Below are 23,338 nucleotides of genomic sequence, written 5' to 3'. Positions count from 1 at the left end.
ACTCCCCTCTGCTCCAGCCAGCATAGCCAATGGTCAGGGATGATGGAAGCTGTAGTTCTGCAACATCTCGACTGCAATGGGATCCTCACCTCCGCAAAAAAATAGTTGTCTAAATCTCACCAGAGCTATCTATGCTACTATAAGTAGCATGCTTCATTGGTGGTCAACCTTCTGGGCAATAGTGCCAGAGTATAAGATAGCATGTACCAGGTTCCTACACACTGCACAGAATATATGCAGCCCACTCACTGTGCCTTGGGGTGCCTCTCAACTACATTCACCTTGACCTGTTGATCCAGGGAGCAGGCAGCAATGCTCTGCCTTTGCTAAAGACAAGTCGGTTTGCCTTCCAGGCCCACTAGGCACAATGCAAGCTCTCACTGTCTGTGTCATCAGCTGGCTACAGATACCCTCAAATATCCACACCTGTGCTGTGGCTTAAATACATAAAAGCTGTTCATTTCAAATGTTGATACTAAGCCAATTTCCAGTCCAGTCCAATATCTCACAAAGCTGAATTCCCTTGGTTTCCAAAACATGGGTGGGGCTACCATGTGAAGCCACAGTCCAGGAATATAAAATTACATCCTGTGTAAAATGTCTGCGAGAAGCATGAAACGTGGTCTGACATGCTGAGAATTTACTTGGTGTTTCAGCTATTACTATGACAACAACTCAGGTGTTGATAATGTCCTGTCGCATTACCCCTTCCCTCTTTGTTGCATCAGCACACCTGTTTCTTGCAGGATTCAGTGTCCAGAGGCAGAGAATCCAATCTGTAGCAGCACAAAAACCTCCTGCCTATTTGGCTTTAAGACATGGTGGTGAAGGCCGAGTGTGTCTTAGACGGGGGCCAGGAGTGGCACAGGGAATTCTGCCCCTTGAAGTTTCTTTGTTTTCGATGAGAAACACAATTTATCCAAATTAACAGCAGCTTCTGTTTTCTCACCTAATCTCCTCCTCCTCTGGCTGGTCACACCACTCTCAAGATCCCATTATTTCTAACACTCTGCTGCTGCTCTGAGACAACAGGAGGTCAACGAAGAAAATGACTGACCTGCAAATCATTTGCTAGCATTGTTTTGCTTTATAAATGAAACAGAGGCACAGAGAGAAAGAGATTGCCTTTATGCAGCTGGGGTAATGAAGTTATGTAAATAGGAAGACAATAAGCTACCTTATATGGACTCAAACCAATGACCCATCTAGCTCATTACTGCCCACACTGCTGGGCAGCAGCTCTGCACAATTTCAGACAGGGTTCTCCACCAGCCTACTTGGTGATGCCGGGGGCTGAATCTGGGATCTTCTGCATGCAAAATAGATGCTCTATCACTGAACTATGGCCCTTACCCATCCTGAAAATGTGCTCTGGATTTCAGAGGCTGCAGGTTAATGTGCACAGTCAAGCCAAAGTTAAGCACTCCCACAGTCCTAAACAGGATTCTAAGATGCTTAGGGCAGCATTCAAAGAAAGTAGTTCCATTAGTGCAAAGACTTGTGGCTGTGCAGTGGAACTTCCCCTCCCTCTCCTCTCAATGCATAGGTGGCACAATGGTTAGAGTGCTGGACTATGACCTGGGAGACCAGGGTTTGAACCCCACACTCAGCCATGAAGCTTACTGGGTGATCTTGGGACAGTCACTGTTTCGTAGCCTAACCTACCTCTCAGAATTGTTGTGAGGATGAAATGGGGAGAATGAGAACTACGTACACCACTCTGAGATCCTTGGAAGATAAAGGTGGTATATATAAATGTAATAAAGGAAATAAAGGAAATAAATAAATGCAATTAAAAGTTGCAACTAAATCTATCAGCTTACAAGAAAGAGTGATTTGTAAAGGCCTTTTTTCATGAGTTCAGGTAAATATGTGTTGACCGTGTAATTTTCATGCATTAGAAGGTTTTCCGAACTTTTACTAATAGTACATAAATATTCTCTCAAAAAAACTTACACTGTTCTCTAATGATTTATTCCCATCTGGTTCAAATGTGACAAATAACCAGGCTTTCATTCTTAAACATCTATTCTTCAGTTTAATGTATCACGAGTGGCGTTGGGGAGATGTCGCATTCAACAAGAACAGAATTAGGCTAACGCTGAGCGCTTTTGAAAAAAGCGACACTCTAAACCTTCACAAAGCATTTCCTTCTGCACAGCCTAGTATTTCCTTTTTGTGTGGTTTTACTCTAAAGGAATAACAATCACCTTTTTCTTCTGGAATAGTACTCTCTGTGCCGCTTGCTTTTTGATGCCTGTCTGATCTTGAGAAGATAAATTTAGCATATGAAGATTCACGCACAAATAGATAAATGTGTCTTGGGTGATCTCTTACACAGACTGAAAAACAGGAACTGCTATATACTGAATGGAGAAGCATAGCTGCATGTGAGCTTACACCATCATGCATACATGATAATGTGTAATGGATGCATGCAGTATGTATGACTAAACCCTGCAATTTTCTACCTCGAAAAAACTGATGATTACAGTCAGGCATAGGCTCGCTGACTAAACCGACCAGCTCACAGTTCCACTTAAAATTGTTCAACTTTAAGCTTAAGGTGGCAATCCTATGTGCACTTATATATGAGAGTAAGTCCCACTGAACTCAGTGGAACTTGCATCTGAGTAAACATCCATAGGATTGAGCAGTAAACCCTATTGATATTGATACTACTACTACTACTACTACTACTACTACTATACGTTCATGTGAGGATCGCAAGGCCATTTACTATATTAAAACACAAAAAATAAATAACATGGTAACAAGCAACAACAACACACCCCTGTTTAAAAAGTGATCGATCGTTTCATTTTCCAAAGGCCTGGGGGAAGAGAAATGTTTCTGACACATTAAGGCCATATTTATCTGGTTCATTTTTTTTAAAAAAAGCTGCACTTTCCATTCTGTCCTATGTCTGTCTGCCTCATATCCCTCCAACCTACAGGAACACCAGCCTGTTTTCACTACAGAAAAGCGGTGCCCCAGTAATTTCCCCAGTGCATGAGCGGTGCACTGAGAAACTTTGCTTCTTCCTGGTCAGCTTCCTCCTGGTCAGCTAGGCCAAGGTTTGGCCGAGTGTGTCATCTGAATTCAGACTTATGCTTAAGCTACCTTTTTGCTAATCATGAGCTGTTTGGACAGTATGCAAAGCCAAACCTTGGTTTAGCTGTCACACCATGCTGAGCTAAAAGGGTTGGGAAAAAGCAAAGGCGGTGTAAGTTCCTCTCTGGGAGACAGCGCATCCACACACTTTCAATAAGCCTTACCTGTTTCATTTACCATGAGGTGCAAACCAAGGTGACCTGCTAAGCACTTGACATTTTTGGAGCCCCCAAGCAGTTAGTTGAGCCCCTGACAAGCTGCTTTCAGCTACAGACAATGTTTAAGCATTCTTTCTAAAGAAGCTAGTGCAGTTTATACAAACTATGCTCAGCCTTTTTAAAAAAAACCAAACACCCCAAAACAGAGACAAAAATGGCAAGGAATTAAAACATTCAGTTAAAAGCTTTAAGGGCCCCCAAGAATGGAAGGAAGTAGCAGTAACTTCTCACCTTGCGTGTTAATCTTCTCTTTATCTCCCGTTTTTCTTCCTGCTCCTCTTGCTCATTCCGTGCTGGAAAAGATTTACAGTGTTGTAGACTGGTTGTACACGTGAAATATGAAAAATCTGGCAAGCACTGGGATGGGGTTATTGATATTTTGGTCCTTCCCTTCTGAGGGATGCCTGGGAGCAGTCAACTTCCTGCTACCTCTTTCCCAACACCTTCCTTTGTACACCTTGCAAAACATACAAATCCTTTTTCCTCTGGCTAAGTGCCGGCATGAATTTCATTCCTTTAACTGGGCTCAGTTCATGCCAGCTATTAGGCTGGGAGCCAAGGGGCTTTCTCAGCCATTACCTCTGTGCCTCAGGGTCTATCAGCTGTGGGGAGAAAGAGAGAAACGATACCACTGCCAGCCTCAGTGCAGAGCACAGTGATAAGGCAAGCAGCTCAGGGTTCAGTCTGATGTAAAATTTTTGCTTTTATGAAACAGCTTCTGGAATGAGTCCCAGAAGCATTGCACATATAAGAAGAGAGTTTGTGGCAATGAGCGACCCATGCAACTTGCTTGCATCTGATCCCATGAACTCCAGCTTTGCAAGTCTCAAAGCTCAGCATCCTCTATGGGACCCATCATTACATTCTTTCAACTATATGCAGTTACAAACATCATTGGTTGCAAACTGTTACAGCTGATGCAGCCAGTGAAAAGACGTAAATGGGCCTATTTTGCTGATTTATTTTTTAACCGACAGCAGGAAAATAGGTACCTGGATAGACATCTCTCCGTACACAGACCTTTCCTTTCGAATGCCTTACATGTGCCTGGCAAAGTCACCAGATTAAGTGTTTGTTTAGCACATTGTTGTTGTTTTAAACAGTATTTCCCCCCAAAAAAGAACAAAAATTGAAAAATTGCTTTGGGGAGGCTTTGTAATTGTCAAAAGGGAGAGCCAATTAACACTGTGCACGTCCTTAATATACAAAATGGAAGAGTGGTTTTTCCCTAAGTGCAATCCTTTAATGTACTTGTATATCTGACCTAAAGGAGGTGAATGCAGAGCATAGTAAGGAGGCCACTCAAATCATGTGTATCTCGACAAATCCTTAGCTTCCAAAAGCACAACCTACTCATTATAACCCAGTTGCTAACTACATCAAGCTTAGACATACAGGGTGGTATCCAATGCACTGTAGGGATGCAACCCAATGCACTTTTACCTGGAAATAAATCCTGCTTAAATCAGTGGAACTTACTTCTGAGTAAACATGCACAGGAGTGTATTGCAAAAGAACAAGAGCATAACCTGGACTTTCTTGGCTGACTACTTGTGACTCAAAGATGTTTCAGTACCAAACTGAAAATGCTGATAGCTGTTCAAGATAAGTGTTGTGAATATAGCTTCACAGGAAATCTGCTTTGAAGGAGGACAGTAATAAAAGGGCAATGAAAGCCTGCTTGTCTCTAGCAGAGAGAGGGGTGGAGCTGAAGGGGCCCTTTGCTCAGAGACCCGAGTACGCCATCTCCCCACACCCCTCACAAGCTTGCAGTTACTCACGTTTGAGAATGTTCCTCTGCTCCAATTCTTCAGCAGTTGGCCTCTGGCTCAGTCGTCTGTGGAAGAAGCTCAGGATCAGTTTCTGGACCATATCATGCCCTCAGACATTCAGTGTGGTCCCAAGTTACTCTTTCCCCCCTAATGCAGAAACTGGGAAGACGACTTTGCCCTGGCATGATGTGCCCTGGTAGTTTCCTTCCTCCTGCTGACCAAGGGGAAACCAAACCTGCCGTGTTATATCAGGAATGCCTCTACCATCTCCACCTCAGGCTAACTGGCTGAGAGCTAAGATGCAGGTGTCTCAGCTTGTCATCTTCTTCCCTCCCTGCCCTTGCAAGCAGGACAGGCTCCGCTCCGTGCTCTTCCTTCTCTGCGCTTATGTGAGCCTCCAAACTGTGGCCTGCTTGTCCAAAGAGGCAGTGAAACAAAGGCGGCTAACAGCCCAGAAACGACGTCGAAGCATGGTTAGAACAATAATGGCTCTTCTTTGCCTCCTCAGTCCTCACTTTCCCTCTGAAAACCTTTATGCAATTTCTTAATGACGAATTAACAGTGGTCAAACACACTTTCTCCTGCCAGCGTATATTTTGCCTACAACAAACACAAGCATTTGGTGTAAAGGGCAGTTGCAAAGCAAGCGCATTCTAGGACGTAAGAGCAGCCGAGGAGCTGGGGGCAAAGGGATGTAAGAAAAACATAGGTGGCTGCGAACACTGTTGTTCCCAACTCGCTGCGACATTCAATAGCAGTTTTGTCTCTGGCTTGAAGTAACTCATTCTCCCTAAGGCCACAGATGGTTATTAGTGCTGTGCTGAAAGCTGTCCTCTACGTTTTCAAATGCTTTCTTCCCCTGAGAAAGAAGCTTCCATTTTTCTGCCTCCTTCTCAGGGCACCTTAGAATTTCTCAGCAAGTGTGGGGGTTTCAGCTTGCCTTACTGTTGCGAGGTGGCCAAGGGTGATGTGTGTGTGTTACTTTCCAGTATACATTGCTCTAGCACTCTGCAGCCTCCCCAGCTGCCCTCGCTTCCCGATTTGAAAAATCCCCTTCGGAGAAGTTACCCCCTGGGCTTCAACTGGAGCGATGGCACCAGGGAAGGCTACAGAGTGCAGACCACCGGTGAGTAATTCATAGAATGGAAAAGGCATACTTAACAAGCAGCCCTTGCCACCTTAAAAGTGAAGTAAGCATGATGAAAATCTTGCACCCTACCCATGAGAACTTCACAGAAATCTTATCTTCCCTTTGATAATTTTCAATTATCTTTTCTCGCTAACTGATGGAATGTACTTAGGGAGGTGGAAACACAGGAGAATTTTTTGGTAATGATTACTCAAATATAATTTATCTGTAGTTTATCTATATAATTTATCTGCAAAGCTTGATCTCCAAGGGTACAAACCTGCAGGAAGTTCTCCTGTGCTAAGTCCTAACCATATGAATGGAACTACCTGCTCTGCTCCCATTCATCTCAATGGGGCATGTGCAAGAGAACGTCCCAGCAGATTGTTCCTAGTGGATTAATTTGGCCATATTGCCTTTGCATTTGCTGGCTCCATAGCCTCTTTTTTTTTTGTATTTTAAAGGCTGAAGAGAGACATACAGTGAGGGAAAAAAGTATATGATCCTTCGGGGTTTCTGGGGGTTTTCCTGTTGTTATTCTGTCTCTCACAGCTACAATAAACATACCATTAAAATTATGGACTGGTCATTTCTTCGTCAGAGGGCAAACGGGCACATTTAGCAAGGGATCAAATACTTCCCCCTCTCACTGTATAAGGGAAACAGCAGTTCCAGTGGGACCCTCACCTGTAGTTCAAACTAGGGGATGCCTCAAGCATTTGATCAAGGGTGCTCACAAATGCTGACCAAAAGCCTCTGGTCAGATGCTTGAGAGCAGGATTGAGATGAACACAGACTTGTGTGCAGGGCTGCCTTCTGCCCAGTCCTATAAGGTGCCACCTGCACCTTCCACAGCCTGAAGGTGAAGAAACTTACCTTCAGGCTGGCAGAAGGAAAGGCATCCTACCAACACCCCTGATAGGAGAGATGCTGCGTGGTCCAGTTGCATTTCCCCCATTGGGGACACTGGGGACTGTTGCATCCCCAGTGGGAAAGTGGTACCACGCACATCAACCCCAGCAAAGGAGAAGGCCCTTAGGGGGCCTGGTCATTTGATGGGAGCAGCATGCCCCATATCACTGTCCGACTGGAGATGCTAGTCACCTGATCGGCAGTTGCAGTGACCTCCTCTGAACTTTGACAGGCATCAATCACCTGACACCATTATGAGATTGAGTGACTGACAGGCGACCATAAAAGTTGGCTTGTGGGGTGAGTAATTAAGGATCTGGCCCATGGGCCTGATCCAGCTCTGACTTAAGAAGTCTCAACAAAAAATTTTTTTTCTTTCCAGTAGCACCTTAAAGACCAACTAAGTTAGTTCTTGGTATGAGCTTTCGTGTGCATGCACACTTCTTCAGATACACTGAAACAGAAGTTGCCAGATCCTTCTATATAGTGAGAAGGTGGGGAGGGGTATTACTCAGAAGGGTGGTGGGAATGGGTGATTGGCAGATAGCTGTGATGAGCCTGTTGACGACTCTTAACGACTGCAATAGGTCTTACAGGAAAAAGCAAGGGGTGAGAAGGTGAAAAATGGCTTTGTCATGTATAATGAGATAAGAATCCAATGTCTTTGTTCAGACCAGGTCTCTCCATGGTTTTAAGTTTGGTAATGAGTTGCAATTCAGCAGTTTCTCTTTCCAGTCTATTTCTGAAATTCCTTTGTAGTAATACAGCTACTTTAAAGTCTCAGTTGCATCCCCAGTGGGAAAGACACTCTGCCAGGTCTCAGAGCCTCTGCAACTGTGGTGGGCACTGCTGTCTTCTGCAAGTAGATTTTCCATCAGGGTGATGGCATGGGAGAAAAGGCTACATCCACCACAACCCTATCTTCTTAAGTGATCCCCTCACTGTTACTGTCACTGTCACTGTCGTAACGGCTGTTACTAAGTACAAATAAACCTGGTACATAACTCAGGCCCAATGTAAGAGAAGATGAGAGTTATACTTCATATAATTTTGGAACCGATGAAAATACGAGAAACCGGCAAAGTGCTTTTAAAAAAAAGGTCAGGATCATGCCACGTGTGTTCAGAATGAACTTATATTCAAGGGCACACTTTAAAAGGGGACAGCTCTGTTTAAGTACCGCTAATCACGATTATTATCCTTACAGTGCGCAGCCAGTGTTACAAAGAGGATGTTTGAGAGAGTTCACCTTAGGACTGTAAAGCAATTAGACGTGTGGCTTTATCTAGCTGGGCCTGGGAATAAAAATATAAAGCTGCACAGTTCAGCATTGCAATGGGTATCTTTGTTGTGCTCGGTGCAACACGTAGCAAGGGTGTTATGTAATGGCTTTTCAGAAGCCTCATTAGAACAGCTTGTTAAAAGGAGGAACGCAGGAAGTGGAAACAAGCATTTTCACGGAAATGTTAAAGGGGCTTTGAACCTCGCAGAAAAGGAAAGTAGGTAAAAGCTGCCAACTGTCAACTGCAAAAGTATGTTAACACTGTCCATTGTCCGCAACCCTTTATCTTCTAGCATAGCAGAAGCAAAAAACACAGCATTTCAGAGTATCCGCCCCGCCAAATAACTACAACAAAGATGCCAGTCTTACTTTTGGTGAACCTTCTGCAGCCATCCTAACTCTGTGTCAAGCTGCTTATAAAGGGATACCTGATCTGTATTCAACCATCCTGAAGCTACATCACTGTGACTTTATTCACTCACTAGAGCAGTGTGGTGTAGTGGTTAGTGTGTTGGACTAAGACCTGGGAGACCAGGGTTCAAATCCCCACTCAGCCATGTAGATCACTGGGTGACCCTGGGCCAGTCACTGCCTCTCAGCCTAATCTACCTCTCAGGGTGGTTGTTGGGATTAAATGAGGAGAGGGAGAACCATGTATGCTCCTTGGAGAAACAGGTGGGATATTAATGCAATGAAGAAATAATAGAAAAGTAAGATTTTTGCCCAGGATAAACAAGGCTCCATTGGGAGGGGGTTGGGGAGACGTTAACTAAAAGCATGCACTGTGTGATGTCAAGAAATTTGACAGGAACATCTATAAAATTTGAATCTAGTCCTGAACACTCAGTGAACTGACAGTTTTATAACTCTAGCAAGTTTATGACTGTCAGAGCACAATGATTTCAGACTTCTCAGTGCACTGCAAAGAGATAAAGAATAAAGTCATCACTCTCCTTAAAGAAAAAAAGGGGGAGAGAGAAGAATTCCAGAGCAACAATAACCCAAGCAATCAGTCAGTATTTTATGGGAGAATTGCTGCTCAGAGTTTCCAAAACCTCTTTCATATCGTTACTGCCACACACTCTCAATATCATTGTGCTGTTCTCTTTCATCTGCCAAAAGCAACAAGAAAAGCTTCTTCCTTCTTTTATTTCTGTCGGTAGGGATCAGCTTTCAAGCTTCTTTTCCCCCACTGCCAACCTCTTTGTGTCCCAATCATTGGGGATGGCTGTCCTATAAGCTGCTGTGCTCAGGACTGTTTTGAGTTGGTTCTGGGATCTGGCCCTATGCCAAGGGCTGGGCAAGCAGCAGCCATCTACACAGCTGTGTGTGTGTATATGTCTCTGTGTTTATACACACACACATACATTTTTTTTTCCAAGAAAAAAGTGCCGGTACTCACCAGCAAGCAGGGGGAGGAGCCAGCATGTGGGAAGGGGTGTGGCCTGATGCCAAGGCTGGGTGGTGAGGGCAGGTTAGCTGTTTGATGCTCCCTCGCCCACCCACCCACCTACCAGGGTGCCCTATCTGAAGATGCTGGGGATGGAATCATCTCCTTGCAAGGCAGATGACCTACCTAACTCTCCCCATTTTGGCTATATATACAAACATATTCAAAGGGTATCAGCGTGAATAGAAAGGGATTTCACCAGGTGGAATTGTGCTTCTATTATTTTCAGCATCTTTTACAGAGCTGCTTCGAAGGCAGGATTCGAAGGCAGCAGAAGAGATGGGGCGCTTTCTACAGTTGGACCTAGACCATCCCCTAGAGAGAGCGACCAGGCACATCTGTATTATTTTGTTTTTGCCCCTGTCTTTCCACATTTTGCGCTCAATAAGAGGCAGCTCCACAGCCCACACCCTGCACCCCAAAGGAGTCCCAGATGCCCTCCTGAACTCTCTTCTCAAAATCAGTTACCTGTCAGGAAGAGCCAACCAAAGTACTTCATACTGATTTTTTAAAGCCCTATGGGGAGCATTCTGGGCTGAAAAAGTGAGGTATAACTACATGTAGCAAACCAACAAAAAACCCCAGAAAGCTCCCTGTTAAGCAGAGATTGGATGGCCATCTTGTCATGGATGCTTTAAGCTGAGATTCCTGCATTGCGGGGGGTGGACTGGATGACCCTTGGGGTCCCATCCAACTTGACAATTCTATGGACAACAGAGGTCATTCTTGCAGTAGTTCTCAGTGCACACATTGAGTAGTACTCTCAACGTTCATTCAAGAAAATCAATTTCCTCCAATGCCGCAGACCTCATTGCTGCAAACTTTTAGTAAACATAACTGTTCTCATTCGGCTGTTTATGTTTCCCTCCAGGGCAATTTGAAGAACCTTTTGTGTAATGAAGAACGCTGAGTAATTCACAGCACAGTTGGGGAAAGCGCAGGAGCACAGCGAAGCTGCAGTGACTGCAGTGATGACGATGAGTCAGAGCGGCAATGACCAAGTTCTCCATGTGGCAACAGGAACCTTTAGAGTTCCACTGCAAAGTCTGGAGGATGGGGTGGGGGAAGAGGTCCAACTAGGCCTGACATTAAATGCATCCTTGCATTTAAAGTGAAGTTGTTGTTGTTGTTGAATTCAAATCATATCAGCTAGAGGGGCCTGATAATATTCAGGATCACAGCAGGTATAGAGGAGGAATGCAACCTTTCCTCCCCTGCTTCAGAAAAATCCTTCCTCTGAAGCTAGTATTTTTCACATTAGGAGAAAATTCCATCAGTGCCAATAAGGGATTTCTCTGTCCACCAAATGCCAGCGTCAGAGAAGGGATTTTCCTCTTGGGACAGGAGACCCAAGAAAGCAGAAGGAAGTTCAAGAAAGGGTGGGGGGAATGGGTGTGAAGAAGCAGCAGTGAAGGCTGACTCAAAATATCTCACCACGTTATTTGACTGCCAGGCTCTTACAAAGTTCTATTCAAATTTTGCCTTGATCCAGACATTACAAAACTGATGTGAAAGAGCAACAGGTTTGGGATGAGGGCTGGCACACCCATTGAATAATTTTCCAAGGATGCTGACCTGGAAGCCAGCACCAAACTGCTGACCAAGAAGCCAACACGCGACTGTATGATTCCAGACCCCTGTCTCTCCTAGAGACACACACCAGGGCAGGCTGACAATGTCTCTCTCCCCGCCCACCTTTTGCTGCCACAAATCCTCCCTTTCCTATGTCTTGTGCTCACTTTCCTCCCAGCGCCATTATCAGTAGGGTTGTTTTTCAAAATAAAATAAAATAAAATAAAACAAAATATTTAATAAAATGTAATTTCCTCCTAGTATTGTTTCAGATTCATGTTTCAGTCATTTTAATAATTATGACAAATTGGCCCCTGGTCTTGCAGAGAGAGTAATTCCATTGTATCCTCCACTGAGCGTATATTTAAATGTGGGGAATATTGTGTTTTCCTTATTATAATGCTAGTGCTTCTGTTCTCTCTCTCTCTCTCTCTCAATATATATGTTCTTTTCACACTGTAGTACCTGTTGTGTTATGGAACAACTGTGGCTTTTTGATTGATATACTGGCATGTCATACAGGCAAGGCGGCAACCAATTTGCGCAGGGATTCTGTTCCTGGCCCCCACACACATCGATGGAGCATGCCCTGCCCTGTTATGTCCCACCTGCCCCGGTTCTGCCTTCTTCCGGGTCAAAAAGGACCCATATGTCAGTGATTGTGTCTCCTTTGGACACACCTAAAATGGCCGCCACCTGTACCAAATTCCATTCACACCAGTGGGCGTGGTGTGGTACAACAATGAGCATAATTGAACAATGTCCCTATTCTCCTACCCCTTTCCACACATGCGTGCTTCTGTTCCCTCATGATTCCTTCATGAAAACGGCAGGGAAGAGCTGCACCCCAAATGTTATCACTTTATTCCTGAGATTTTCTGGGTTTAGTGGATCGTGAATGGAAATTTAAATGGAATCAAATAACAAGGAAATGAGCACTAGACGCGCACTATATTTCATTAGCTTTCCAGAAACTGCTTTTACATCATGTGAAAAGTCAAATATAATGCTGAAATTAAAAGTTAGGGAAGCATTGTGAAAATGGAGTAAGCTGCCACGCGAATGCAGCCTAAGTTTATTTTTTGTTATGGCAATTTCTCTGTCTTCATGGAGCTCACCTCTGTTCTGTCAAAAGCCTCTACTAGTGCTTACTCCTGAGTTGAAACAGCCAAAAGAATTTGTATAAGACATTTTAATCAGCTTTCTTGTGAGGATGGAGAAATCTAGTTCAGTCTCAGCAGTGATAATTATTTCCTAATAAGTCTGGTACTAAAAATGTGTGGAGTTTTTCTTCTTCTATGTTTTATGTTCTTTCTGCAAATAATGTAGGTAATTTAATCAGCTGGCTGTTCCAAGACTCTGGGGGCTTCCTTTAGAATGGTAAAAGTCTGTTAGAAAAGTTGTTAAAATTGTCAGCTGGAATCGTACTTTGCATCTCAACTTTTCCCAAAGGACCAGAAGGGTTTTACTCCCTTAATTTAACTTGAGATCTATGTCATTATGTGCCAATTCCTTAGTGATCAGGAAAGAATGATGAAGTTTTGGAAATATTATTATAGTATAAAGAAATTGATCAAGTGTTCTAACTGATGATACTGAAAACTGGCTGGGCCAGAAAATTAAGGGATTATTCTGAAGTGCGATATTTGGTTGTGTGGGTTCCACACACATCTCCTTGAGCTCCTCAGAGGAAATGTGGGGAACAAGTGCCCCAAAAGCTCTTTTACTGAAAGCTCTAGGATTGAAAGTGCTTATCTTTGGCTGGACGCTGCGCTGCCCTCTTGTTAGTTCAAGAATAAAAAGTTGGATAGCTCAAGCTGCCTTATGCATTTGGTGCGGGCCAAAGGGAGGAAATTGCACGGTTCTTACCTTGTCAGCTTTGTCCCGATTTGCTGCCTCAGCTCAAGCCTCTCCTCATCGGTCTGCATGGGTAGGATGTTCTTTTCCTCCAGTTCTCGTTTAGATGGCCTGTTGCTAAGTTTGATGGCTAAAGAGTCCTTCCTGCAGACTTTCATGGCGAGGGAACCTTGGGCAGAAAGAAGCAGATTTTGAGAATGGAACTTTAGACTGTGCTGTGTCTTCATCTATAGCACTAGGATCACAGCAACACAGACTTTGTTTGTTTTTTAAAAAACCTTTCCTACATAGGAAGATGGATGCTTTCTGATCTTCAAACTAGAAACCTCTTTTAAAAGCCTTTCCGCTGATTCAGTGTGCTACTTACTAAGAAAATGCAAATTATTATTTTGTACATCAGCTCTAGACAGGCAGTGCGGATGCAGAAGTGGCTCTGGCCTAAGCCCAGAAAACAGTGTGTCTTTTTCACCCAAGACCTATTGCTGCCATCATCGTGATACAAGAGGGCAGCAAGCCCCTGACAGGCTCTCCATTGCATCAAAGCAACAGCAGTTTAGACGAAGGACTGGGGGGCAAGGAAACAAGCCTTGCACTCATCTTCCTGCTCCACAGTCCTTAACACAATGCACACCACCGTGCGGATGGGAATGATATGTGCCCTTGAACCTAAGGACTTTAAGAAGGGAGCGAGTCACCTTGCTGCCCTTGAGCTTCTTCGTGCCTATTCCCAAGGCTATCAAATCTGTCTACAACACTGTGTTGTTATCAGAGCAGCTCTTACTTGTAAATATTGAGCTGTCCTCATCTTCCTCTTCGTCGTCATCCTCTTCTTCTCTTGCATAGAGGCATGAAGAATCTTCATAGTCAGATTCATGAGGCACATTTTCTTTATTGTCATCGCATTCGATCACAACCGTTGGCACTTGTCTCATGTCTGAAAGGCCTCCTGGTCCACATTTGGTGACACTGTCTCCCCCATGCAGACCAGAGCTTGGGGGAAATCAGGGGGAGGGAGAGAGAGAAGGACATTGGAATGACTTGCTTCCCAAGCATCAAAAGGTTATGCTAGCACCTTTCGAATGGATGTATTTTTTTTTTTTTTACATCAAGGAGACCGGTTTGGAAGTGTAATCACTGGATGCAGAACGTTTTCATGCCCTGGGATGAGCCCTGGCAATCCAGATCCACAAGTTTGCAATGTGATTCAGTTCATGCTGGGTAAAAGGTGAAGAGTGCCAGTTGGATAATGCCCACTGTGATAGTGCTTTAAATACTGTGCGCATACTTGTCCTCATAATGCACAAATATAAAAACGTTTCTCCCTCTCCTATTCTCCACAGAACTCATGGTATAGTTTCTATGCATCAAAAAATCCAACTGAACAGGCAGTAAAAAATACACAGCCTAGCACTAAGTACACACCAGTTAAACAAAAAAGGGCAGAAAAGAAAGTGACCATTAGCAAATGTAAAAAATAAAATAAGAAACCAGAAGTACTAAAAACATATGACACTGTAAACTCCCTAAAACAAAGCATTTCTTTCTAACAGAGTTCTGGGCCAATTTGCGCAAATAATTCCAAAGTGTGAGAGCTACCACCAAGGAGGCTCTGTTATGCTCTCCACAAGTATTACCTCTGTAATGGAAGAAATCCTAAGCTGGGCCTGGTCTGCAGATCTCAAGAGATAAGTGGACCTATAAATGCTTGCAAGTGGAAAGAGGCATTCACCAAAATTCACAACTCATGGGGGATTTCCATATAAACCTCTTTTCATTCCACAAGGAGTTCCCTACCGTAAAGGGTGCTATGGCCAATGAATAGCAGTCTTCTAGTTTATCATAACACACCCCAATTTAAGCAACTTTGTACTGGCTGGCAGTTCAAAAATTTTATGTGAACTAGTAGAAAAAAGCCATTGTGGGCTGGCAACCCATTCAGAACAGCAACCTGCACTTGCAGGCACATAGAGTTGTTGTGAGGGATGGGTGGGCCAAAATCAGAACGCAAGTGCATAAAGCAATTCAACAAGTATCAATGAGTAGGTCTAACACTAACCAAGTGTGTCAGTTAGCAGTGAAAGATATATGAAGATGCTGAATTTGCATGGCCCCTATTAAATTTCTACAGGGAAGTTTGCCTGTGGATTGCGCCTTTGGGGAATAAAGCACTCTCTCCATTCACTGTATTGTTATACTGGTTATATCACACTTCAAAGAGATAATTTTGTTAATTTTTACAGGCGTAACATAATAGCAATAATGAGATATTTATCGTTGCTGGGCAAATTGAAGAGAAGGAATGGGTGCCTAGAGATATTCAAATTTTGCGCTATGAAGAATAAAAAAACACTGGTGATGAATTGGGATGGGAACATCGGTATTTGATTTTAATTACATTTATACGTTGAACGTGTTATCCAAAAAAAAAAAGCGAATGTCAGCCCAAATCCTCCTAATGATATAGAAATGTGTAACATCCCCTTAAAACTTTCAATTAGCTTTTCATTTATGGATATGCTTCAATAATTTAAATTCAATTAGCCTTCATCCATTATTTTATATATATATAAAAACTAACTAACTGCAAATCTGTGCAATTCTTCAGTGATTAACATGGAAAATCCAATATAATATCCTTGAAATATAAAAGCATGGAACAATTCATTATATTAAAGGAAACTCTCAGTGAATGCCATATAGATTAAGTTCTGAAAGCTGTATATGGATGGACTAGATCAGTGGTAGGTAGGAAACTTGTGGTTCTCCAAATATTGCTAGACTCACAAGTCTCATCAGCCCAACCCAGCGTTGCCAACGATCAGGGATGATGAGAGTTATAGACCAACAATATCTGGAGTTGCCCACCTCAGACTAGATTAATGCTAAGTCAATCCTTCTCTGAAATCAGCATGGGTGATGGGCACCCAAGATAACACACTACATACTCACACAACACAAACACCTTGCATTCTGTAAGCATACCCTTATGGGCTACCACTAGAAATCTGACCTGCATCTAAGCAGAAGCTATTTCAAGCATGAGGAGGTGGAACCCGTGCCCCTTCCATTATGTCACCTCTCTGGACATAATTCCACTTGGTTGGCTGTTATTTATGAGATCGTGTCCCGAATTGCAAATGAGAATCATACAGCGAGAGGAAATGTCCCATGTTCAGTCTACAGAGTATTTGTGACTACAGGTCAACGTTCTAGATAGCATTAACAGTTCCAATACTTCAGGGACGAGATTGTACTCCCTGCTAGCGGCGGAGCAATCCGATTGGGTGTCCGGGGTGGCATGGGGGCGGGGCCAGTGGTGCGGGGGGGAGGCAGCCGCCTGCGCGGCTCCGAGGAGTCTGCCTGCCTCCTCTCCCTCAGCTGCCCTACAGCTTGGCGGGGGGGGGGGAGGCAGCAGGTGGACCTTTTGAGCCGTGGAGCCTGTGCGCACCTAAGCCACTGCATCTCTCGAGAAGCGTGGCTCGGGCGTGCTGCAGGCCCCGTGGTGAGTGCCACCTGGGATTTGTCACCCTTTCAGTGGTAGCACCCAGTGCGGCCCGCCCCTATCGCACCCCCGTCACTCCGCCCCTGATCCTTGCCTGGCTGTCACGATAAATACTCCTTTTTTCCAATCCAAAGCTGGTTCAATTGTGTAAATGAGAAATTCTCACACCCCTCTACTCCATTGCATGTGTAGTTTGCTTTGCTTTTTCTGATGAGTGCTGGCTGCTATTGGGAGGTACATTTCATATCTCTAGCTTCAAGTGAGAGACATAAAAATATATTGTTTGCAGACTGGCAATCAGGTGGTTTTGTGCCACATGTCTGCCAATTTCAGCCTTCTGTCTCCTGTGTTCAGTTTCTGTCTGTTAGCTTGATATCTGAAGGAGCAGGTTAGAGCCTCTGAAAGTTTATAGTCAATTAATATAATTTAGTTTTAAAGATGCTACTGGACTCAAGCCTTTTCAGTCCCTTTTTATTTTGAGGCCTAAACATCTTTGCAATCAGATATATCTGTGCGACACAATTCTATGCATGTTTACTCATAAGTAAGTTTGACCATCTTCAGTGGGGCTTACTCTTGAGTAAGTGCAGACGGGAGGGCAGCATATATTGCAGTTTTTATATATACAGTCATAGTAATCAGTGTGTGTGTGTGTGTGTGTGTGTGTGTGTGTATACACACGTCACATTTCCAAAGATAACACCTGTAACTCAAAGTAGTTCACATAAAAAACTGACAGTATAACCAGTAATAAATTAATGATACATAAAAAAGTATAGTATCAGTCCAACATAATGCTAACAAAAATAAACATTTAACAGTTCATTTCATGTGCTTTAAAATTTGAGCATTAAGCTCAGCAACAGGCCAAATAAAAATATCCAATAACTTCACATCCAAAATATACTGTACATTATACAATGCATGCATATGATAGGCATGTGCATATATTATAGGCATGTGTAGTCTCAATAATACATCTCTTGTTAAAGCTCATTACTACAAACACAGCAATAGATCTCCTTTAGGTTTAATTTTTCTTTTGAGGCAAGCAGAACTAACAGCAGCAATGCTGTCAAAAACACCCAGAAGAGACGCTATTTGGCATAACCAACCTCTTAAAAAATGAAATGCATCTCTTCTGAAAATCTACACTAATCTCCTTGGAGACATTTGCCAAAACAGAGAATGTCTCAGCAAAATAACTTAAAAATGTATCAGGACATGTCGGCTTTGTAGATGCTTTGTCCACATGCATTATGAAAAGAGCAGGCGCTTTTTCAGGGGGAAACAGCCACCAGCTTTTTAATCTTCTGAGGATTGTGGAAGTTAAGAGACATCATTTTTGACACTGAGTGCAACTGAAATAATTGGCGTATTATTATGGTACAAAGCTTACTGCTTCGGGCTTACAGGAAATAGGTGGGGGCTATGCGCCTTTGTGCCCCTGCCACCCTCTTCAGTACCGCATCAATGAAATCAAATTTCTGAAACGTTAAGTGCATTTGTATTGAGTTGCTAATTTGGCATATTTTTGCACTGCACCCAAAATTGAGGGTTTTTTATTTTAATTTTTTAGGGGGATGGTTTATTTGGAGTGCCACATTATTATTATTAGCTGCTATAAAATAGTGCTGCAGAGAAAAAGGAAGAGTAAATTCGAACGAGGTCTAGACAGCTAACAAGGTCGGTCAGACAGGACATATTAGCCATTGAAATAGTATGCACACACTCAGCGAATTACAGTCCCGCTTCCAGACTCCCAGTATTCTTGCCTTCAGCCCTTGATTTGATTTACCAGACACTGTTCACATAGTTCTAATCTTTCCTCTGAATCCATGAGGGCTAGAAAAATGCTCCTTCATTTTAAATAAACGAAACCTGAAATTGTCAGGATTCCCTGTTGCCAGATCCTCCTAAAATACACAACAGACTTCCTGCAGCCATACTCTGCTCCCAAGATGGACAAACATTGTGATGCTTGCGTATTCAGGGAAACTTAAAGCTCCACAAAGGTGCAGCATTGTTACAACTTTCCCTCTCTCTCTGTATGTGTATCTGTGTGTGTTTTAGAGGTGTTCATTTATAACCACAGAAGTTCCAACTGATACTAGTCTGTACTCTCTTCCCAAATTGCTATTCAACTCCAATGGATCAAATTTAAGTCTAACCACGTGTCTCAAATTCGTTAAGGGTGTGGGGAATTGTATCTCTGTGAGGGGGATCCTTCAGTTCTCAGGGTATGCTTTAAATGTATGTTGTGGGTCTTTCCTCCTAAAATAAGAGACCTTCACTTTCAGTAGTCTACACTTAATTAGTAGTTGAAAACAGAAACAAATCACATCACCTGTTTTCTGCTTATTAACCATAAAGCATGCCCTAGTAACTGCAGACTTGATAGGAGTTTAGAAATGGGAACATCTATTGCTGTAGGGGAACAGATGCTTCTGTGAAGTCAAATGGTGAGCATTCTTATTGCACGCAGAATTGTGTCCACTCTTTAATTTACAATGGACCAGATTTTGCAATTAACAGTTAACACGAGCCTGTGCACATGGAAGAAACTGCCCCAGAGGAAAACACAGGACTGGTCGTTGCAATAATTGCTGTTGAGAATTCCCCTAACCAAGTTGCACTTTCAGGTAACGGGATGGAAGACTTAACATCCTGTTACAGATACTAATATAGGCTTCAATATAACACAGAAATAATTGCCCTTGGGAAACCAACAAGCAGGCTGATTTGTTGGCACTAGAAGATTGTAGTATTGTTTCCATTGGCTCCATGTCTGAGCAGATTTGAAGAAGTCTGTGTTTAACACTTAACACTTACTCTAAAAGTGTGCAAACTTGCAAAGTTCGAAGACTCCAAAAGCACAAAGCATGGTCTAATTCTGTATTTGTCTAACACTACATGTGGAATGAATATTGTGACTGCAGTTGGCAACAGAAGACTTCCTTCCATAAAATTACTTTGGGTTGATTATTAAACCAGGCGGTCACTACTACTCATCTTTCAAAGCCACATTCATGAAGGGACCCTTGTTTGCCTTGGGCATATTGCTTCAGCTCCAACATCTATCTGATCATTATCTTCTTAATCACGTTGCTTCCTTTTAGAAAATGGTCATAACCGCACAGATCCTGAGCCTCAACCTCATTCCAAGTCAGCTATCACTACCTTCTCGACCACCAAATACATACAGTGAAACAAAATGAGGGCACTAATAGGAACTGTAATGAAGATTACCATCACGATTATGCCTAAGCCACTAGAACTGATCAGCAGAATATTTTTAGAAACCTGTGAAACAGGCACATGAAATGGTAAGAAATACAAAGCATTTGAAGATGAAATAATTCCAGGTTGCAGCAATCTAGATAAATGGCTTCATGCCAAACCGCTTTCAAATGTCTTACAGGAATTGGTCTCCAAATTACTGAAGCCTATCATATACAGAAAGTTATTATCTCAAAAGACAATGGGAACTGTCTGATTCGCACACAGCCTATAACATTCTTTTTTTAAAATAAAAGAAAACCCAGACTATGAAAGTCCTTCGCTGAAACCTAGGAAAAAGAGACGAGAATAATAATAATGGTTGTATCATCACCATTCTGAGATATGTTGCATAACAGAATAGGCTGGTATATCTCAAACTTCTGATAACTTGGGGGGGATTTTATATAAAAATGGGAAATATACATCACTTAAACACCCTCATGTTAAAGCATTTAACACCCAATTGTTAAAGTATGTTAACAATTGCCACCTGCCCTCAGAGAGACCCAGCTTCTGTGAATTCTGCAAAATTCGCTCTTTGGAGGGCACCTTCTCTGATGGCAGATGGTGGGAAGCAGCCTTCTATGGAGCTGGACCATCATCAGGGTCCTAGATAGAAGGTCTTTCCCAGTCCTAAGTGGAGATGCTGGGAAAAGAACCTGGAACCATCTGCGTGCAAAGCATGTGGTCTACCCATTGAGATGTTGTTGAATCTTTGCTTTCTGAATGCTCCCGTGCAAAGAGATGGCAAAATTATCTCCAGCTTGCAGAGGCTGAAGGAGGCAAGGCCAAAACTGTGACCTGTGTAGATATGAAGTATTGTATTTCTCTTTATAAACTCTAATACACTGTATTGTTTTTAATACTTGATTGGGAGCCGCCCAGAGTGGCTGGGGAAACTCAGCCAGATGGGCGGGGTATAAATAATAAATTATTATTATTATATAAGCAGACAAATACAATTCAAAACACCATGTTACCTTTCTAGCTTCTGCATGGTCATGGCCAGTGTCTTGTTCAACTCCTCGATCATGCGACACCCTGAAGGATGCATGGGCAACGTGCTGGATCCAGAAGGCAAATGTGGGCTGTGGCTGCCGTACTGATGCTGGTGTGCTAACTGTGACGGTAGGACCGTGTGGTGATGCGAAGCCAATGGTTGCTGGCAGCTCTTCTGTGTGGAATAGGGTGCAAGGGAGAGGTCTGGTCCCCCTAAAGGCATGCAAATCATGACTTTCTTTGGAGGTAGCGGAGGCGACAGTTTGACTGGCATACAAGGCAGTTTCACAGGCGCACCAGGATCTAGAAGATAAAAGATGAGCACTTGTGAGGTGGGGGCATTCAGGTCTCCTTCAAAAAAAGAGAAAAAGCATGGGAGTCTTTTCCCCCTCATGGTGCTCTCCCATGCACAAGAACTGAAGAGGAGTCTTGCTGGATCGCCCACTAAGCCCACCATCCTAGCCAGAGGCCTACAGGGAGTCTGCTACAGGATCTGAACATGTAAGCCTTCTCCTGTGCTAACCAACAATGAACATTCAGAGGTACGCTGCCTCTGCTCCTGGAGTCAGTCAACAGCCACCAGGGCTGTAGTACTCATTCATAGCTTGTTCCTCCATGGTTTCCCCCCCCCCCCCAATCCCCTTTTAAAGTCATCCAAGTTGGTGGCCATCACTAGATCTACTGGGAGCAAGTTCCATAGTTCAATAATGCACTGTTCTTCCTGTTGTCTGCCTCGAATTTCTCAACATTCAGCTTCGTTTGCTGATCCCAGAAGTTCATCGAACACCACCAAAGGGGGAACAACACCTCTGTCTATACACTTTGTCTTCACATTGCATAATTTTATACACCTTTATCATGCCCCCCCCATTACTCACATTTTTTTCTAAACTAAAACATCCTAAATGTTGCAGTATTTCCTCACAGGGGAGTTGCTCCAGCCCCCTGTTAATTTTGGTTGCCCTTTCCTGCAAATATGGCAGCAGAAGTATATGGGAGACAATACCACCATTGCCACGTGGATGGATCCATTGCTTTGGGTCTTTCACTTCCAAGTACCAGCTATAAGTCAGATCCATCTATGTAGGTGTGATATTCAAGCTGTGCTTGATGAAGGAATATTACAGATACTGACAATGGGGGCGGGGGGAGGAGCAATCATACTGCAGTCACATGACAGGTAAGTCACATTGGTTCAGTGCCAGCCTCTCTCTTGCTATCGTTATCCGTTACTGCACATGGTACAAACTGACAAAGGCAAGTGATTGACTGTTGATAGCTTGAAGGATATAAACACAATCAATGCAAAGACCTCATAATCAATGGAGTAATGCAAATCAACACTTTGGCCTACACTTTGGTTCAGGATCTACATAAATTCCAGACCTACCAGGAGTGGCCACTAATACTAAGGATCCACAAAAAACTTGGCCCTGCATTTATTTATAAATACTAACTTTTTCATACTGCCGTTCCATAGATTGCAGGGCAGGTGTAGAATATAAACTGATTCATTAAAACAAAATAAAAACAACAACAAAAAACTGCTACTGCCAACCGTAATACAAGGCAGCAGTTAAAAATTATAAAGTCGACTGAAAGATTGCTCCAGGTTCAGAGGTGTTCTACCTTTCTGCGTAATTATAGAAATTATAATGCCTGGGTACATAAAAATGTTTCCAACCTGCTGTTGAAAGGATTGTTTAGTAGATATGCTGCCACATCCCAGACATCACAGTTTTGACAAGCATCCTGTCTGGGAAACTGAAACATAGACCTCAACATGGGAGATGTAAGGGGTAGAGAGTCTATTGTTGTACTTGAACCAGTTAAAAATGCACACACTTTTAAAAATAAAAAGTTGAAATCTGAGAAGAATTTTTATAAACCATTCCTCACAAGACATACTTCAAGTGAAATTCTTTCTGCAGCCACGTGTCTCCTGCTATTGTTCCTGCTAATCGCTAGCAAATCGTTTCCCTCCATCACTTTCTGTTAATCATTCCCAGCGTGTCTTAAATTTATTCTCACAAAATCCTCAGCGCTAACATGCACACACGCTATATTGCTGGAGCTATATTGAAAACCTGAAGGTCTTCATTTCGATTGTGAGAATTCTCATTATAAGAATTCCTTCAAAACGGGACCCAAGGATGTCTCTGGAGAAATTAGCAATGGAATAAGGTTAATTTACTTTCGGCTTGGAAAAGATGATTCATTAGAGCCGATTGCTCATTTCCAGAGACTAT

At 43.0% G+C, this 23,338-nt stretch overlaps 2 protein-coding genes across 12 annotated transcripts in view; one reads left to right on the top strand and one right to left on the bottom strand.

The window, feature by feature from the left end:
* LOC310767137 (TBC1 domain family member 7-like) overlaps positions 1-11,682 on the top strand; it is a 44,103-nt gene extending 32,421 nt beyond the window's left edge. The window contains exon 10 of the transcript XR_014550626.1: positions 10,749-11,682. The gene's annotated coding sequence lies outside the window, so the exon portion shown is untranslated. The remainder of the gene's footprint in view (positions 1-10,748) is intronic.
* PHACTR1 (phosphatase and actin regulator 1) overlaps positions 1-23,338 on the bottom strand; it is a 246,338-nt gene that overhangs the window by 12,249 nt on the left and 210,751 nt on the right. For all 11 annotated transcript variants that reach the window (XM_083623888.1, XM_083623887.1, XM_083623891.1 and 8 more), the window contains 5 exons: positions 21,071-21,392; positions 14,088-14,296; positions 13,319-13,475; positions 5,114-5,169; positions 3,564-3,625 (listed from right to left, as the gene is read on the bottom strand). In XM_083623888.1, the coding sequence (XP_083480014.1) occupies positions 3,564-3,625; positions 5,114-5,169; positions 13,319-13,475; positions 14,088-14,296; positions 21,071-21,392 (806 nt within the window). The remainder of the gene's footprint in view (positions 1-3,563; positions 3,626-5,113; positions 5,170-13,318; positions 13,476-14,087; positions 14,297-21,070; positions 21,393-23,338) is intronic.

This window comes from Podarcis filfolensis (genome assembly GCF_964270895.1).
Source record: "Podarcis filfolensis genome assembly, chromosome: 7".
Taxonomy (NCBI): Eukaryota; Metazoa; Chordata; class Lepidosauria; order Squamata; family Lacertidae; genus Podarcis; species Podarcis filfolensis.
Note: the sequence above shows the minus strand (reverse complement) of the source record. Positions and strands in the feature narration are given on the sequence as shown.